At 36.5% G+C, this 19,323-nt stretch overlaps 1 protein-coding gene across 1 annotated transcript; it reads right to left on the minus strand.

Annotated features, from left to right (window-relative positions):
• Positions 1-335: 335 nt before the first annotated feature.
• On the minus strand, positions 336-17,650 carry LOC127795544 (methyl-CpG-binding domain-containing protein 10-like). The gene is made up of 2 exons (XM_052327303.1): positions 17,385-17,650; positions 336-1,444 (listed from the first exon to the last, which is right to left on the minus strand). Exons 1-2 carry the CDS (start codon positions 17,472-17,474, stop codon positions 989-991), a joined length of 546 nt encoding a protein of 181 aa, XP_052183263.1. The 5' UTR covers positions 17,475-17,650; the 3' UTR covers positions 336-988.
• Positions 17,651-19,323: the final 1,673 nt, after the last annotated feature.

Raw genomic sequence — 19,323 nt, forward strand, 5'->3', positions numbered from 1 at the left:
AATCAAAGAAATTAAGGTCATAGGATGGGGAAGGGGAGGGGAGGGGGTGGATCCCAATCCCCCCATGGGACTCACACCCCTCTCAATTGGCCCGTGACGGGGGTGATAGAAAATTTTTGTATAAAAGAGAGGTGATGGAAAAGTAGTATGGGAGAGAGAATCATTTATGAATAACAAATTTTGATTTTATCACGATTGTATAGTATGGTCCTTTTTAGTAAAAAACAATTAAGGACCTAGAGACTAGTCAAGCTACTAAGTCGACCATCATTTATAGGTCATCTGCCAGCCCAGCGGCAGTGCTTCAGAACTTCTCGAGCACCCAATCAAAGAAATTAAGGTCATAGGATGGGATGGATACCTGAATGCAAATAAGCACTTATTACAATACCAGTTTCAACACTAAAATGTTACATAGCCACTAGAGCTACAAGTTCAATGTTACAAAGATGATCTATGCACTGCACGCCACCACAATACCACGGGCGATAAACAGAAGCTGCAACAGCAAAAGGCCTATTCAACGATTTTACATGCATATGTTTTCATGGGGCAATCAGAACGAACTCTACCAATTATAAGCAGCAATGATAATATACTGGTGTAACCTAAGTAAGAGTTAATACTGATACCAACTTAAGCCTTGGCCTCACCTGCCCCGCCGCCATTCACAGTCACTGCGCCCTCAACTGCCAACAAATTCAGCTCCTCGTTCTTCTTGTCCGCCGCTTCTGTCTCAATGGTGTCCCCTTTCTCCTCGCCGTCCACGCTGGTAAATGGTTTCTCCTGCTCCGCAAGACTGACACTCCCTGCATCCACTGCTTTCCCTTCATCATTTTGAGATACTTCAAAACCATCAGTTACCTTACCAACCGGAACCTCTTCCCCAAGCTTAGCTTCAGGAGCATCTTCAGTTTTGCCATCTGCGGCGTGGGTGTCATCCTTGTTCTTAACCTCGCTTTCCTTCACAACATCCTTCTTGATTTCTTCAGGTGCTGCTTTCTCCGCAGGTTTCATCTCCTTGCTTGTCAACTTCCTTCACCACCTCAGTTTCTTCAGGAGCCGCTTCTTTTTCTCTGTCATCTTTCTTTACCTCTGTTTCTTCAGCAACAGTTTCTTTTTCCTCGTTATCCTTCTTTAACTCTGTTTCTTCAGGACCAACTTCTTTTTCTGCTTCATCTTCCTTTGAAGCCGAAGGTTTCCTGGCACGCTTCTTTGGGCGCTCGCCTTCTGGTGGAGAGGGAGCTGCCCTTACTTTTTCACTAATCCTGGCTGATCTTCTTGGAGTTTCGCCAGTACCCCAATCAAACTCAGATATTGCCGGACCACCAGGATGTGATTTCAGGTACTGTTCCAAATTCCTCCTGGTGGTGATCTTCTCGCCTGTTGGAGCAATGAATAAAATATCATTCTTCTTAGGCGTGCCTCCTTTTTTGGGCATGAACTGCGGATCAAGAAAATGTGTTATACACCTATCCTTTCTGATGGAAAGAACAAAGGAACTAGAAGTACAGGCTTAATGGTCTTGGAGCACATGGGTTGTAGAAGAAAACAGAACTTGGCACTTTAAGCAAAATTACTAAATTTCACGCAAGTGGAACAAACTAACAAAAATCCAATGGATCAGAATCTTGAGGGGCATAAAAAGAACCAAAAGAGAAATAAATACAACAGATTCTTGCCTACAGTACATTTATCTGAAACCAGTCTCATGTACTTGAGATAAATATTCTTATTTGGATATCTAGCCTGACTAGAAAAGACTCGGTAATTGGTCCAGGGATTCAACTGTCGTTGATTTATCAAGGTGAGATTACTTGAACACCAAATATAAAGGGCATATATTTTGACTTCTCTCGTCAATATGCACAAAGCTTGCACCTCAATTGGACTGATTATTCTCTGCCAATCAGGACAAACCAGATTGTTTATGCAACAATCTCTGAAATATAAAATGTAAATGTTGCGGGAACTAGATGTGATTGAAACAAGGGAAAATTTGAGTGCAAAGACAGATCGGTTCCTTTATATCCTTGTTTTCAATTAAACAAGTACTTGTCTACAATTATTTGTATCAGGTCTATTTGGTGTTTCTGTGGAATAATATAAAATAGAAGTTGTATGTTAAACACTATTGTTTCTAGTAAGGCAACATATCAAGCCTGAATCTCACTAGGTGAGGTTAGCTAGGAGTTCTACCTAGCCAATCATTTCTATTTATGGCCATATCTTATGTAAAGCCCTTATACTTCTCATTGTCTAGAATTTATGATGTTTGATCCAATGAGTTCTGTACTAGTTGTCAGCTACCTAACTCAACCCTCCTTTACCCAAGCTTAGGACTGGCTGTAAATAGGAATCTGCAGGCGTAGTTTCTACTAAGACAATATTAACCTAATAACCTGAAAACCTATCACATGGCATCCTTAATAAACTAATATTCAAACAAGCTATTTCTTCAATTCTGCTTTTCTCTTGATCTTATGCATGATTCTCAAGGTAAAACTAAACCACCAGTTCTATCAGGGTTCTCCTCGGAAAACTGGACCTCCTGTTTTGAAGTGAAGGAAAAAAGCTTTTCCCAACATCTCCAGAGTCCAGACTCCACAACTTGGATACAGAAAAGCATGTACTTTAGAGGATATACGAGTAGAGGGATGCACAATGCCCAGCTAGTTCTAATCATGCAACTTATATACTCCTTTGAATCTCTAGAACCCATCCAAACTTCATCCCCTCCTGAAACTTAGAAAATAAGAGTTAAATGTGGCCTTCGAATTTCCAAAGATGTTGTAGCATAAGGCTCCAAATGAACTCCATGTTCTTTTAACTTCTTTTGCCATGGTTTTTGTTTGTTGGGCAATGACCTGAACATATTTTGCTTAAAATCCCATAAAACAGATATAACCTGCTCATAATTAGCTCTCTCACTAAAGCTCCTTTTGAGTCTTGAAGGAAGATCCCATGCAGTCATCTATTTAAAATCTACAACAATTTTAGGACAGTCCTTCAGTTTGAGCACTCAATTTATCAAGTGCTAGTAATCTGCCATATAATAAGCATTTGGCATTTCCGTCAAGTATTTAGAATGAAAATGTGCATTAGGTGGCTACATGGTCTTAATCTTGAGTTTGTACGTTGGCTTCACTGCCATACCAGTCCAATATGCATGCTCTCCCACCATATCTAATCAAAAGTATTTCACCTATGGCATAGAATAACCAATAGCCCAACTTTTCAAGAAATTCCTGTTTCTTGTTTCAATCCAAGCGATCAGTACAAAGAATCATAACACTTGTAATCTTCCCAATTCCCCAAGACATGGAAGTATGAAAGCCTAAAATAACTCTCAGAAAGAACCATCCATCTAATGCCTCCTGAAGCAGACAATTCTGGAAAACTAAGCACAAGGGTCATGTAAAAGATTGGCTGCAAAGGAAGCACCTTACAGGACCAACCCAGCTTGAAAGATTAATCAAATCAAAGCAAACTTCAAATTAAGTTAAAAAATATCCTCAATGAAGATTTTGGATTCTGCTTCCTTGGTGTACCATAACAATATATCGTTCAACATAAACAAAAATACACATATTCCATAACCATTTGAACGGCAGGGCAGGATTATTAAACAAAACTATAGCATCTGGTGTAGAACCAAGAACAAGAACACAAGAACAAACTAAAACTCACAATCTAAACTCAAATTGATATCAATAATCAAAGTCTATCTTCAATTACATCCTAAACAACTATATTTAGGCAAAACTAATAAATATAATCCTACTCTAATTTGGATTCCATAGACGTAACTCTGATCTAATTGGGATTCTAATAGAACTTACTAATTAAAGGAAACAAAAGAACATATGAAATAAACAAAAGAAATAATAAACGATATTGATTCCTCTTTCTACGCATAGAATATTGTTTTCCAAAATATTCGCTTTTATGCCCTCCATCATTCTTTTGCAGTGAGAGAAAATTCGTCCTTCAGTTTTGCAGATTTTCCTGCTCAATCTGGAGGATTCATCAAATGAATTAGAAAACTACAAATTCATCCATCGCTGCCCAGAATATTCTGCTCGCTTATAAATCCATGTTTGTGGCAGAACAGTAATTTTAATGGGCTCTTACACCCTGGAGCAGGTTTAAATAATGGGTCAAGAACAGGTTAGAAAGGAAGGATAAGTTGTGAAACCTCAAAGGGAAGTTGAAGAATGGGTAAATGAGAAATGGGTTTCGGGAGTTTTGCAGGGACAATTTCATTGGACTCTTCAATCTCCTAACAAACTTCTATTTTATCATTCTTAAGAACTTCCTCAACTCCTACAACAATTTCTTCCTATTCTTCTACTATCTCTTCCTCTTCTTCAGAATACTCTTAACGAATCAAGTACTTGAACATCATAAACAGACTCACTAGAATGAGGAGACTCAAATGGCTCATCTAGATATGTTATGTATACCCAATAGTTGGAATTGTTGATTCAACTAGTTGGAAAGTTGTCCCACAATACCCTGTAGACCCCAAGATTGTTCATTTTAGTTTCAACGGCTTTAAAAAAAATTACCAAAGATTGGCCATTAGTGGTTATGATGGAGGAATTCTAGTCATGTTTGCTTAAAGCCCATGGTAGGTCAAAATAGTGATATTGGGAAGGTGAAAAAAATAATATCGATAAAATAACTCTAATACCAATTCATGCAAAATGATCAAGAGAAGATAGCTCTAATACCAATTGATGCAAGACCAAGAACACAAGAGCCCCCAGGGCACAGGTCAAGTGGTTGAGCCATGATAAGCTGGGATTCGTATCAGTAGGTTGTGGGTTCGATTTCTTGTCCTGCGTAGTGAAGCAAAGCCTCTACCTGCGATTTACCATCTCTGCTGAAATCGAGGGCACGAGCGGCGGGGGATCGCGCAAGGGCGGTAATCCCAAGAACAAGAACACAAGAATAAATTAAACTCACAATACTAATTCCTACTTCTGTACCTAGAATATTGTTTTCCAAAATATTTGCTTTTATGTCCTCCATCAATATCATACTGAAAACTTTTCTCTAACATGCTATTTATAATCTGATATATCCTGAATTCATGCTTCCTTCACTTTTTCACCTGTAAAGCTTCAGCCCTACCAATTTTTTGGAAGCCTCGGAAGAGAAAAAGGTGATTATGACATAAAGCTTTAGCCTTGACTAAGGTTCTTGAAAACCTAACTGACATAGGTCACTAAGATGCATCCACTTGAATAGGCATATATATATATAATATTTTTCAGTATAGATATACACAGATCTTCAAGAGCTCAAAACTAACTTATTGTAAGCAATAGAATAAGAAGTTGTCACAAGCTCTTTGTAGACCTTCTAAGGTAATTAAGCTCCATGAGCTAGTTTGCTAATAAGTGGCTACAAGTGTTTGCTAAGAAGAGCTTATTTAATGAGGGTAATTTATAAATTTACTTTATCAACACTAACTTATTTTGAGGTAGCTACCACAAAAAGAATAAAAAAAAAAAAAAAAACCTATACGGTGCTGCCACGACCTAAATGAATTAGGAAGTTATTATTTTTTATTTAGTTGCTATATATTTATTCAGTCTTATTTACAGTTATGTGTTAGGAGTATTTAGATGTAGTGGAGTAGTGGAAATGGTAACTGCTGCAACCACCATAAATAATTGTTGGATAGTTTTATACAAACCTATAACCCATAGTGCCGATTATCTTATGAGAAGTAAGGAATATTAGAATTCTAGTTTCCCCCTCAGTTCTCTGCTTCCCCCTATTATTTTGTCTGTTTCTCCCTACTTTCTATTTCTCTCTTATTTCTCTTGGTTTTCCCTAATATTCTGTCAATTTCTCCCTTATTTATTTCTGTTTCTCCCTCATTTCCAATTCTATCTTCAAAGATAACCTCAGTTAGGACTAGGGTCTTCACAAAGTGGTATCAGAGCAGTCAATTCTCGATTGTGATCTAGGGTATTCAAATAAGAAAAAGGCAGTTATTGGAAGCAAGTCCAGAGTAGTTACTAGTCTCAGATCTAGCTCTTTTCGAATTTTCTCCATGGTTGTTGGTTACCAGACGCTTGAAGCTTCCATGGATAGATCTAAAAGGAACATGGATGAACTCATGATTATGGCGGCCAAACGATATCGGGTTAGTGTTCTAGCAAAACTACTTTATAGGGAATATTCTGATTCGATTATTCAACAAAAGAGACTAGTCCTTGTGACAGTTGGAGATTCCCTCTTGCTAGGAAATGATGTGGTTCATAGAACTCTGTAAGTCAACTTGCTGGAGGATTTTTTGTCAAAGGAGAAGGATGAACTAATTTTGGAAGATAATGAGTTTCCATTGAAAGAAGATAAACAATCGGCCAAAGATATGCAAGAAAGCTGGAAATCAACAAGGTTCAGGGTATGTACGAGTTGCAACACTGAGATTGGTTATGAAAACTTCAATGACATGGGTGTAGTTTGGCATCCAAAATGTTTCAGATGCTATGCTAGCAATCAACCAATTTGCGATGATGAGTTTTCTATGTTTGAGATTGATCCTTATCATAAGTCTTGCTATGAGGAGCTCTATCACCCAAAATATGACGTTTGCAAGCATTTTTTACCAACAAATGCTACTGGGTTAATTGAATATAAAGAGCATCCTATTTGGGTCCAGAGGTACTACCCTTTCACAAATTTGATGGGACTCCTTGTTGTTGTAGTTGTGAGTGAATGGAACCAAGGGAAACCATATGTGTTGCCCTAGAGGATGGTCAAAGGTTTTGCCTAGAGTGCATTGACTTAGCAATAATGGAAACTCATGAATGTCAGCCCCTTCATCTTGATATGCAAGAAATTTATGAAGAAATTGAAGTGGATGAAGGGACGGAAGAAGAAAAAGACGTTACAGGGATTGGATGAAGAACGAGTGGCCAGTTACTATGATTTCTTGGGGACAATAAATCTTTTAAAGGAGAAGGAATGTTATGACCTAGATGAATTAGGAAGTTATTATTTTTTATTTAGTTATATCTTTATTTATTGTTATATACAATTATGTGTTAAGAGTAGTTAGGTGTAGTGGGGTGGTGGAAACGCTAACTGTTGTAACCACCATAAATAACTGTTGGATAGCTTTACATAAAGCTATAACCCACACTGCCGATTATCATATGAGAAGTGAAGTGAGGAATATCAAAATTCTAATTTCCCCCTCAATTCTTTGCTTCCCCTAATTATTCTATCTGTTTCTCCATACTTTCTATTAATTCCTCCCTTATTTCTCTCAGTTTCCCCCTAATACTCTATCAGTTTCTCCTTCATTTCTTTCTATTTCTCCCTCGTTTCCAAGTCTATCTTCAAAGATAACCTTAGTTATGACTAGGGTCCTGATAGGTGCCAACTTACCAAATAAGCTGTTGAAAGATAAATTGGGAAGCTTATAATCTTTCCATGTTTTGCAAAACGTGTAGAAAAATTTAAGCTCGTGAAGAGCTTATAAGCTCCCTCTTTGACTAAAATTCAAGCTAAGCCAAACGTCTCTAATAACTTGATGTTTTCATACACGTGCCATTATCATCATTTCCCTTCCACTTTTTTCCTTTTCTCGCTCTACTTTTTCTATCTATATCACCGCTTAGCAATCTACACACAATGAACATTTGAGTCTATTGTAGCTTCTTCAAGTGTCAAGCAACCCGACTCTTGGTTCTAAACACAACCTATCTATGAAATTAGGTCCAAATGGTTTTAAAGAAATATTTTTACTTGATTTTGTAAATGGTTTTGCAAGAGGAGAAACAAGAAGAATAATGGTAGTGGTGGTGATGGAAGAGAAAAATCAAAAGAGAGCAAAAGGACAAAAGAGAATCATCGTCAGACAATCGGTGGCCACACTTGCAAAGAAAGAACACATCTTGCTAAATGTTTCATTCAACCTTTTGGTGTACGGTCTCAAATCACTTAGTGTCTATTTTCATGAGCAATTTTTCAAAACCTCCTATGTTGAAAATAAAAGCTCCCAAGATAACCCATGCCCTATTTAGATGCAACCTATGATCATCATCTCCTTAACATTGATACACTAATTCAATGGTCAACCAAGCAAGAGTTTGTTATAATTGTGATTCGGAATTCAAATTTGTCTGTGATTCCTATTTATAGATCTAAAATAATCTATGGATGTATACAAGAAATCATATATTAATTAGAAGATGATTCATGAAAATATTCCTCTAGATGAGATAAATGCCAGTCAAAATCGAAGTCATAATCATGGTCAAATTAGGAAATCCAATCACAAATGAATTAGGATTTTGAGTCATAATTATCACAAAGCTCCACCTAGACTCAAAATCCACAAACGAAATTATTCAAAATTCTTTCTTCCAATGAAATCACGGATAATTAATCTCCCTGATGAATGCCAACCAAATCCACGCAATGCTCAAACTTTGCAATAGGAAGGGACTTGGTTAACATATTTAACATTCAAAGCATATGCAATGAGATAAGCTTTAATATATATTTGAGGAGGTCTAATATTTCTTCTGAGTTTATCCTTAGCAATACAATAATCTGATGGATCGGCACTTGCTTTTAGACTTCAGTTGGGGCTTGACTTAATTTGAGATGCTAACAACAGCTTAGATGTTTGACTCTTGTCGATTTCAAGCTCCACCTGAATAGCAAAATTCTGGCGACTTGGAGGGTTAGATTTTTTTGTAGACGAACTACAAAGCATAGCAATTTCATCAAAAATAACATCTCTACTAATTACAACTTTAGACACTTCTGGATCCCATAACTTACCCTTATCACCAGATTTATAACCAAGGAAGAGACACCGTTTAGACCTTGCTTCTAATTTTCCATTATCAACATGAACAAATGCAGGACATCCAAACATTTCCAAATCAAAATAACTTGTAGGAGTATCTGACCATAACTCTTCTGGAGTTTTTTTTATCAATAGTGAATGAAGGAGACCAATTAACTAAAAAACATGCCATATAAGCAGCCTTGGCCCAAAAATACTTAGATAAACCAGAATTAGACAGCATACACCGTACCTTTTCCATCAAGATTTTATTCATCCACTTGACTACACCATTTTGTCATGGCGTACCTGGAACTGTTAAATGCCTTAGAATTCCTTCTTTCTTACAGAAATCATTAAATTCATGTGAACAAAATACTATTATCTATGCGGAGACGCTTAAATTTGTCTATCGATTTGTTTCTCAATCATAGTTTTCCATTGCTTGAAAGTAGCAAAAACATCAGTCTTTTCTTTCAAAAAGAATACCCAGACTTTTCTAAAAAAATCATTGATGAAAGTCAACATGTATCTGACACCACCTTTAGAGGGTACTCTGGTCGGACCCCATAGATCAGAATGGACATAGTCCAGTATACCTTTCGTATTGTGAATGCCTTTATTAAATTTGACCCGTTTTTGCTTACCGAAGATGCAGTGCTCACAAAACTCCAGTTTTCCAATACTCTGCCCCTTACGAAGTTCTCTATTGCTTAATTCAACCATACCTATTTCACTCGTATGTCTAAGATGCATATGCCATAACTGAGTGATATCGGTATCAGATAAGAAGAAGTAGAAATAGAAGCATCACTTGTAATAGTAGAGCCTTGCAGAACAAACTTAAGAAAGAGGAATCTAACCAAAAAAGGAAACAACTAGAAACTTCTGGTGACCTGGACACCTATTTGTAGACCTAAAATCATCTATAGATATACAAAAGAAATCATATCTAATTAGAAGATGATTCATGAGTATATTCCTCCAGATGAGATAAATCCTAGTCAAAATCGAAGTCATAATTACGATCAAATTAGGAAATCCAATCAGATATGAATTAGGATTTTGAGTCATAATTATCACTAGAGTCCTTGCTTTTTTTTTTTTTTAACCCTAGAATTTCAATGAAGACCTTTGAACAAACTACACACACGCATATGTGTGTTGCCATTAAACATGACAAATTAAGGCCCCAGATGATATTACCAAATGCTCGCACATATTTCTAAAGTCTTAATGTTCAATTCACACATGAAGAACTTTATGAAGTTCTATTCCAGGACATCAACAACAAACCATTTCAGCAATGTCAATCAAATAGAGAGAGAGAGGGAGAGAAACCTTCCTTACAACATTCTAAAATGTCGTGCTTGAACTCCAAGGCTATGTTGCAACATTCTAAAAAGATTATAAGTAAAGAGAGGAATGATGAAGTTGATGGTAAGACAGACATGTAACAAACCTCATGAATGGTTATTATAGACTATTAAAAACAATGTAGTTTTCATATGTTAAATAATAGCATTAAACTACAGATTACCAAAAAGGCCTGAGTTAGATAAAAAATAAACAAGAAGGACCTAAAATAACAAAATGAAATTGTAGGAGGTGTTTGCTAAACTAAACGAGGTTTGGGTGTAATTTACCCAATTTTAAATGCCTCTAAAAAATTTTCTTTTAATAATTACATGGCCAATAAAAAGGAATAAATTACATTAACCATCCTATGGTTTGTTTTAAATGCATAAAGTACCCCTCATGTTTTTAAAAATTAGATTAAATTGACCATTTTACACCTAGTAGAGGAAAAGACGCATTTGTCATTGCTAATTGTAGCGAGAAGAGTAGTTGGAGAAGCTTGCACTAACGCTACTATTGCTTGAGAAAGACACCAGTATAGAAGACGACGATTCATGATACTTGAGAAAAGCCAGTGCTGACACTAGAAAGGAAAATCACAATAGACTTCTTCAATCACCATTAATGGTAGGTTATGGTGAGCTGCAATTATAGAGGAACGACAAGTAGGTCTCTCAACGACTTGTGGGGATAGGGCTTTGTCATCCCCAATCACACAACACTGATCAATCTTCTTCTTCATTGCTCTATAGGGGATGGGAAGGCCCTTTTCAATCTCTAACAATGGTAGTGTAGGTCTCTCTCCAAAACCCAATAGCTAAATTGTCTTCAAATAGTGGCAACTAGGCTTCTCCTCCACAAATAGTGAGGGTGGCCAGCTTCCTCTTCACTAACGGACATTGCTTTCATCTTTGATAAATGCTTCATTAGTTGGTAGTGGCCTCAATTGGCTACAATGGGCTTCCCCTCTTTTGGTTGGTGGCCATTCTTGCACACCATCATGAGTTGTGGGCGGATAATTCTATGTGTGGAGTAGCAAGAGGGTCGAGGGAGGAGAGTTTTGATTGCTAATTAAACAAAGAAAGAGACAGAGGGGAGGTAGAGAGAGGAGAGAAAGAATTTAACTGGGGTTAAGTAGCATTAGAAGGTTTAGTGCAACAAAGTTTGTAAAGTCAAGGGAAGTCAAAGCTAGTTCCGAAACCTCATGAGTATAGACCACATTTAGGCCAAACCTCAAGGATAACAAGAGTAATTTTCCCATAAAAAATTAAAGCACTATGCATGTTATCTTTATATTTTGTTTAATACTGCTAAATGTTGTTTCATTATATTTGATATTTTTACCTTTTAAGGGAACACTAAAGAAAAAAATAGGAAAAGAAAATATGGGATCCCTTTAGAGATTCTTTTTTTGTTGCTAATACGAAATTAGGGAAGAGAAACCAAAGCGGTTGCAAAGGGAGTTGAACATAATGCTTTTTGGAAATAAAGGGTTCCCATTGACTTCTCACAGCTAGGTGATTGTTGACTGGTAGGAAAGCGATGGAACCCTATATCCCACACGAACTCTTGCTACAGCATCGATGTGGGACTTATAAAGGTTGAAGACCACCAAGTCTTTATTTATTTATTTTTTTGCTAAGAAATACTAAGTTTGTGATTTTGGAAACAAACTATATCACCTTTTAGATTGTTTATTACAAAATGTAAACAATCATTGTATTAGCATTTTTTTGGTAATACTAAGGCCTTTTATATTCACCTTTTTTCTATCTTACCCTGCATTGACTGCAATCTTAATTTCTTTTTTGTTTCTTGATTCCTTTTTTGATAGCTAAAGAATAGAATGTTAAAAGAATGTAATTTAGTCCCATTCTTATATGGAAAAAGATGACCAAAAGGAGCCATATATTGCCCATACATCAAGTCAAAAACCCTCTATGAAAAATCCAAGGATTGATTTAAGGATGCATTTAATGGTCTCCTAAAACCAAGTACTCGAAAGAGATAGAAGTTTTCCCTTAAATGTTAAAAGGTAGCCCTTGCGCCCGTGAAATGACACATTATTATCCTTGTATACAAAGTCTAGAAAGACGCATATTGACACCAAAAGCTAAGCCTTCTTTTAAGTAATAATTGGAGCTTCTTTGAAAGACAATAAGGCATACATAACTTAGTGAGAGAAAATACAGCACATTGAAACTGAGGAATCGATCACAACTAGACAACCATTGGGCATATCCTTGTTTACACCTTGAAACATATGTTACGTAAATGTTAACATTGCAACAGACCAAAGTTACTTGGAGCAAGAATCGCTCAGAATGGAGAACTAGCAGTGGGAATGCAGAATGCTTCTTGCTTAAAATTCGGAACGCATTTCTCTTATATGGAATGGAATTCATTCTATATTGGAATGGGATTTGTTCACTTAGAATGAGGCTCATTTCCATATAAATTATAAAAGTTAATATAGATATACATTAGAGCAAATAAAATTGGCCTCTGCCTTCAGCAGTGGGACCCACTACTCCTGTACGACTGCTTGTTCTTCATCTTTGATTTGCTTGTGCTTCCTCTCTGTTCATCTCTGATCTACCTGTTCTGCGCCTCTGACCTAGATTGCCTTTGGAATGGAATCATTCCTAAAAGGGAATGATCATTCCCAAAATGCAGTGTGTTGTTAGGAGAGCAAAGCATGGTAACACTGCAACAAGCGATGCAAAGAAAGCGACATTTGTGTTTAACCACCAGGCTCTTCTCCAAGGGAATATATAATATATATAGATATATATATATATATATAGAGAGAGAGAGAGAGAGGACATCCACTAGAAGTCAACACTATGTACAGGGAATTAAATTATAAAAGCAACTTGAACTGGCAATGGACCACAAGGCAATGACAAAGCCTCTAAGGCTTGCAAGGAAGTGAGAAAGCCTACTAAATTTGGGAACTATTCCACTTCCCCGCATCATACCTGGTTCTTTCAAAAGAAATCTCTCACAAGACTTCCAGGCTGCGTAGTTTAAGACAATCACTCACCACTTACACCTTGATTTTGCAGCATCCAAAACATGGGTTGAAGAATCCTTTTTCATTCTAAGTTTCTTGCACCATACATAAATCCTTCATCTTCCACTAAAACTGCTACAGCTGTTGAATTTGCCTTTCATGCCTATCTATGAAGCCCACACCACAAAACAATAGAGGCATTTCGAGACAACCAACTTCCTAAAATGACATGTATTTAGAAACAAACACTATATATTTTGAAATTTTTCCACAACCTTTGACTGCATGCACCAGATAAAAGGATTAAGCCTCTAAATAACCATCTTCCATTTTTTGGTAGCAAACCACATCTCAAATTGCCAAATGGAATTCAAAAAGACCACCTAAGAGAAAGTCACTGATAAATTCTCAAGCCTCCAGGGTCCCTAGGCCCTAGGAATTCCTAAAAACATACAGTATATGGGGCTTAATATGACACTCTTCACCAAAGCAAGCCAACTCCCTTGGATAAGCTTCCATACTCTTGACCAAAGCGCATGATAGTACTCAACTTTTACATATCAAGTGCTAGTGGAATCTCTCTAAAATTGCATCCCTTACTTTACCTCGTATAAGAAGATTTCAAAGGAATGCTCACTTTGATGGGTAAACATTCCATTTTACATTCCAAAATGGAAGGTCTGATATGGTAAAGATGATTGAGACCCCCACGAGATAACAAATGAAGTCAAAATATTTGATTTAGAATGAGTTTCAAGTGTTATAGTCTCATCAAGTCTTTAAATATGCTTATTTAAATATGAATAATAATCATTTAACTCAAGGTGAAGTTTTTTTTTTTTTTTTTTTTTTGGGGGGGGGGGGGGGGGGGGGGGGGGGCCGCTAAGAAAGGGTGATGGTTTTGAAAAATGAACAAAAGTTAAATATTAGCTTAGAGCTCTTCTGTTGCTTCTCTTTTCTTCCTCTCTTTCCTATATCTTCTCCTGTTGCACTTCCGTTCTTCTCTCTGCTTCTTTCTCCTCTTCTCTTTCTATTGTTGCTTCTCCTGAACTATTCTCTCTCTTATTTCTTCTTCCTATGTTCTGTGTTGCTGAATATCTTCTTTCATTCTAATGCTGTGATCTTGTCAAGCAACATCAATGTAGCTGTCACAACTAGCCTCCCAAATTAAACACACCTGATACTGAATTCATGATAGACTTGCCAAGTTAATCTTCAATCCAGAAATTGATTCAAAAGGCAAGAGGGCACAGCTCAGTAGCTTCACTGATGCACTACAAGAGACAAGGATCATTCATTTAAAAACAAATGAAAGAATTCCCATCTGAAATCCTAAATACAGACTTGAATCCATCTGCACCAAGTTTGACCAAAACCAACGTGGTCCAACATATACAAAAGAATCCTCAATTCACACAAGGCACATGAACACCCTAATATTAAACTTGGAACCAAGCCCAGGCATCAGTAGGGACTCTGGAAGCCAAACATCTGTTAGCAACCACAATTATACCTGTTGTCCTAACCAATTCCTTCAATTTCTTCCTCTATCCCACTTCATACTGCTGCTTCCACTCATAACTAATAGAACCTAAGAGGCAAGGACACTTTATTCTGGGTACCAAACCCATGCCTGTCCATATTAGACAATGATACTTCACAACCATGTTGGGATACATGTTCAACATGCAAATGGCACTTCATAATTTTTTGTTAGTAATTTCATTTTTGACACTTCTAAGATACATGATGAACAAATGTGTCAATTGGATGGATTCATGAAGGACACACATTGAGGCACAGTGGAGTTTTTAAAACCTTTTTGGGTTAAATTCTTAAAGGCAAAGAATAAAACAATAAAAATTCAAAAATCCAACAAAAAAAAATGTTCTCCATATTAAATGATGTTTAGAATTTTATTATTACAGATTTCATGGTATCTTTTTTTTTTTTTTATTGGAAATTTCATCACATCTTAACGTTGAATTTGTGATAATTTTTTGATATTTTCATATGTTATTGTTATTATATATTAAACAGTATCTTCATCATGTTAGATTAGTGGCATTTTTTTCAATATTTTACTAGTTTTTAGTTGCTATGTTCATAAAGGTTACTGAACAATACTAAAAAACACTTTTTTGGTCATATCTGTAATTTCATTTATTTATTATTTAAATCACCACATCTCATATCCATTTCCATATTTGTATCAGTGCTTCTTGCAAAAGAACTTTCTATATGCATCAACTTCAAATCAATCCATGTCACCCCCTTTTACACATACCTCTATTAGTCACCCCCCCTATTCTTGTTACTTTAATCTCAACAAAGGTTTTGGTAATCTCTCTCAAAACCAACAAAAAAAGACACCGTCATACTTACTCAATCCCTTACTAGTTTCCATAACTAAGCTGAAACTTCCTTCTTGTTCAAATTCTCTCCTAGCAAGCAATCCCTTGGATCCAAACCTACAAGTAAAGAACACCACAAACAATCTTCCTAGGCTTCTCTACCACTTCAAAAATCATTTAAAGTTGAATGACATACCTCATTCAAAATAGGCAACCCATAGGGAAAATAACCCCTATCCAACCAAAGCCCATGTGTCATCACCTCCAGCAACAACAATGCCAATGTTAAACACTCATGCTCCATACACTTCCCTTGTCAAAGGAAGCTAAGATGCCCTCACAAGAAAACCTCTCCCTACTTTCCCAGTCTCCCAAAGCAACCACCTTTTTGCAAACCCAACGCATTTGTATTCTGAAAGTAAGAACAACACCCCCCCCCCCCTCCCCCACAAAAAATAAATAAATAAAAATGTATATATAAGACCAAAAAATTCATCCCTAACAAGAGAATGCAAGCTCTTGTCCTTGAAACCCTGAACTTTGAAATACACATCACCCGATTTGGGGTATATGAAAAAATAGGGTATGGGGGGGGGGGGGGGGGGGTGAGAGAGGAGGATCCTGCCCCTTCTCTCCTTACCCCCATCCAAACAAGGTTAAGGAAAAGGAAAGCATGGTACACAAGCAAATGTTGGCATACATGGTGTTAGTAAGAATGAAAAAATATCAAGTTTCCTAAATATGCAAGTTACTAAGTTGAAAACAAAAAACAAAAATGGTGTCAGAATTTTGAAACTTACCTCAACAAACATAGCACAAGATCAGCTAATCATGTGGAAATGGTAGAATCCACTGCACATATTGACAGTTTTCTCCTTCGTTCAATAATGCAAACATGTGCTAAATGGTGTGCCATGTGAAACTAATTTAATTCCTCACTAACATTAGGAATAGTCACAATATGATACCATCATCTTAGCTTTTAAACTTCTCAACATATTTAAAGATTGTAAAACAATAGTTTATGCTTTAAATCACCCAGAGATAATTAGTAATCAGTAGCTTCCCCCATTTCCCAAATTACTACATTAATCACTTTCAAGGAAGGGCAGTTAATAGCCGCACACATTTCCACTACGATAGAATCATTTATTCCCATGATTCTACCATTTTGGAATTGCATACTGCTTCAAACTAATATCAAGCAAAAAGGGGCACAGAAAGACCGGCTTACTGCAGTTCCAAGTTTTAGGACCAAATGCAGCAGCTAGTTTCAGAGACAACAGAATAAAATTAATTTACAAGTTCAGCACAGACAGATAGGAAGAGAACCGACACTAATTTGTGAAACCCTAACCCCATAAGAGATTTTAATTTTCCCTGCAAGTCCAATAGAGAAGCGACACAAGACGCCCCAATGAAATTCGATACAAAATAGCACTGAGAATAAGCAACATTTTCCAAAAGTAATAAAATATAATAGTAAGCCTAGCCCTAGCCCCAAAATTTTCAGTATAGGAACAAATTCGACAACAGAACCACACAATTCTATTGAAGACTAAACAAAATAAACAAAACCAAACAAAACGGGGGAAAAACAGCAAGACTTCGAAGAAGTGAATGTGATAAGAGCACGAAGTTGATACAGAAAGATGGAGTGAATTGAAGACAAAAACCCCCGAATTCCAAAAGCCCTCACTGAAGAATCAAATTCGACAACAAGCACACCCACTTCAGTTAAATTCCCCAAAACAAACAAAAAGCCCACATCAGATAAGCAACACAAGTTGAAGGAAACGAATGTGAATGTTGCAGAGAAGAAAAACGAAACCTTTTTCTTCCAACCAGCAGGAGCAGGAAGTTCGACGGTGAAACCTTCGTCTCGAGCAACGCCTCGGGTCTTCTCCACTGAACTCGCCATTCCCGAATTCGCCGACCTACCAATTCCAAAAACCTAGAATTCACAACCCGATTTCGGATTTCTTCTACATATACATGAGTGCTGCTATGAATATCCTCTCTCTCTCTCTCTCTCTCTCGCTCGCTCGCTGTTACCTGTTTCTCGCCTTCTCGCCTTCCAACTGTTTTTTTTATGAATTGTTTCGTGTGTGTGTATATATATATATTATTATATAAAAGCCTGAATCAACCGTTTGATTGTGGAGAGGACACCTGTCGCCGTTACTTGCAACTTGCTGCTCCCAAATTCGGATCTTCCATGCAGGAACCAAGAATTGACCCGTTTACCCCATTGGGATATAGCGCGGCACCCGTTTAATTCGTTTGGATAGGGTACGGGTACGTTTATAAATTGGGCCTAGAAATTATGAAAAATAATATTTTTTGTAAGATCATTTGTAAAATGGTTTGTTTTATTATACGATAGTAGGATTTTCTTTTCTTTTTTTTACAAACTTTTAGTGGGACTCAATACTTTAAAAAATAAATAGATAATTTGAGAAAAACTTTTTGGTTATAAAATATACAAAAATATTTTCATATTATTTTACATAAAAAATAATTTATATGAAAAGCCAAACAGTTCCCTAAGTTGATACAAATTGCATTTGCAAGTTTCAAATAATATTATTCTTTTTCTCTTAAAGAGTGCGCCAATGAGACTACAAACGTCACAAGAATTCAGAAGGGATACATTTGTACAAAATCTCCCCACTCATTTGTATAAAGAAAAAAATTATATGTCAAGACCGTGATGCTCTAATAATAGATGAGTAATTTTACCATTATTACTGAGGTTTAAGGTGTGTTTGGAGGATTGTTTAAAATGGAACTAAGATCTTTAAGGATGTTTTTAAATTATATATATATATATTTGTTATAAATGATTCAAACCGTAAAAACACTTAAAAAGACAATTTATCTAACTTTAACTGGACCCTAATTTGAAATGGATCTTGATCTTGTCTTATACTCATTTGGGTCTAGTTTATAGGATCGCCATCCCAAAGCCCTTATTTAAAATTGGGCTTCACCGGATGGAATTCAAGCCCATTTCTAACCCATTTTAAATCCAATTGAAGTATTTCAACCAAAACTAATTATTTTAGGCCCTAGATAATGGTTGAATGTTTTTTGTAAGCCAAATTAACAACCCACTAATTTAAATTTATTTTTGAACCAAATTTTGGGCACTAAACACTACTAATTAACTCATTTTTCTTCTGCATTTACCCGTAGCCAAATCCATTCTTCTACTAGGACCAACTCAAGTTAATAATTGGAAGATAACAATAAAATCGAGACATTAGTCCAACAATTAAAGTAGTCCATAATTGAGGAGTTGGTCCTAGTAGAAGAATGGATTTGGCTACGGGTAAATGCAGAAAAAAAATGAGTTAATAATTGAAAAGCAGCCCATAATTGGAAAGTAATAGTAAAGTTAAAAAGTAAGTCGTCCATGTGGATGCAGAGTCATGTTACGCCGTGTTGCCCCTTCAGAGGTCCCGTTCGCACGATGTAAATGTGAGATCCACAAAGAGGGTAGTCGTTCTTTGAAAGTCTATTTCGAGTATATATAAGCTGTGATTGTATTTGGATTTAGTCAGAGGGAGAATTAGAGGAAGGGGGGGGGGGGGGGGAGATTGCTCTCTCCATGATTATTTAGACAAAGCTCGGATACTTTGGTAAAAAAAAAATTGAAGAAAATGACAAGACAATTGGGCAGAAAATAGGTCGGATGCTTAATTAAGAGCATTGAGAATCACCAAAAAGTCGCCTTCTAGTACCCAAATTGCTTTCTACCACTTATA

This window comes from Diospyros lotus, chromosome 2 (assembly GCF_014633365.1).
Source record: "Diospyros lotus cultivar Yz01 chromosome 2, ASM1463336v1, whole genome shotgun sequence".
NCBI lineage: Eukaryota > Viridiplantae > Streptophyta > Magnoliopsida > Ericales > Ebenaceae > Diospyros > Diospyros lotus.